Source organism: Fulmarus glacialis, unplaced genomic scaffold, assembly GCF_000690835.1.
Source record: "Fulmarus glacialis isolate BGI_N327 unplaced genomic scaffold, ASM69083v1 scaffold29515, whole genome shotgun sequence".
Classification (NCBI taxonomy): Eukaryota; Metazoa; Chordata; class Aves; order Procellariiformes; family Procellariidae; genus Fulmarus; species Fulmarus glacialis.
This window is the reverse complement of record NW_009212782.1, coordinates 1-267: the sequence shown is the minus strand read 5'-3', so window position 1 is coordinate 267 and position 267 is coordinate 1. Positions and strand designations below refer to the sequence as shown.

Sequence of the window (267 nt, the reverse complement as noted above, 5' to 3'; positions counted from 1 at the left end):
CCCCCGGACCCATGCCCGTCTTCCCCTCACCTTGTAGACGTTGATGGGGATGTCGATGATGATGTGGAGCAGGTCGCCCAGGGCCAGGCTGGCGATGAGGATGTTGGGGCCGTTCCTCATGCACTTGTTCTTGTAGATGATCCGCAGCAGCGTGGAGTTGCCGATGATGCCCAGGACGAAGACGAGGCAGGACACCACCGTGTTGATGTACTTGAAAGTCTCCTTGATCTCCGTTTGCCCCGTGCACATGGGGGGTGAGGCCGAGCG

General features: G+C 59.9%; 1 protein-coding gene across 1 annotated transcript in view; it reads right to left on the bottom strand.

Moving 5' to 3' along the window:
- Positions 1–261, bottom strand: part of EDNRB (endothelin receptor type B) — a 14,076-nt gene extending 13,815 nt beyond the window's left edge. The window contains exon 1 of the mRNA XM_009577996.1: positions 31–261. Coding sequence (XP_009576291.1) covers positions 31–249 — 219 coding nt within the window. The 5' untranslated portion in view covers positions 250–261. The remainder of the gene's footprint in view (positions 1–30) is intronic.
- Positions 262–267: the final 6 nt, after the last annotated feature.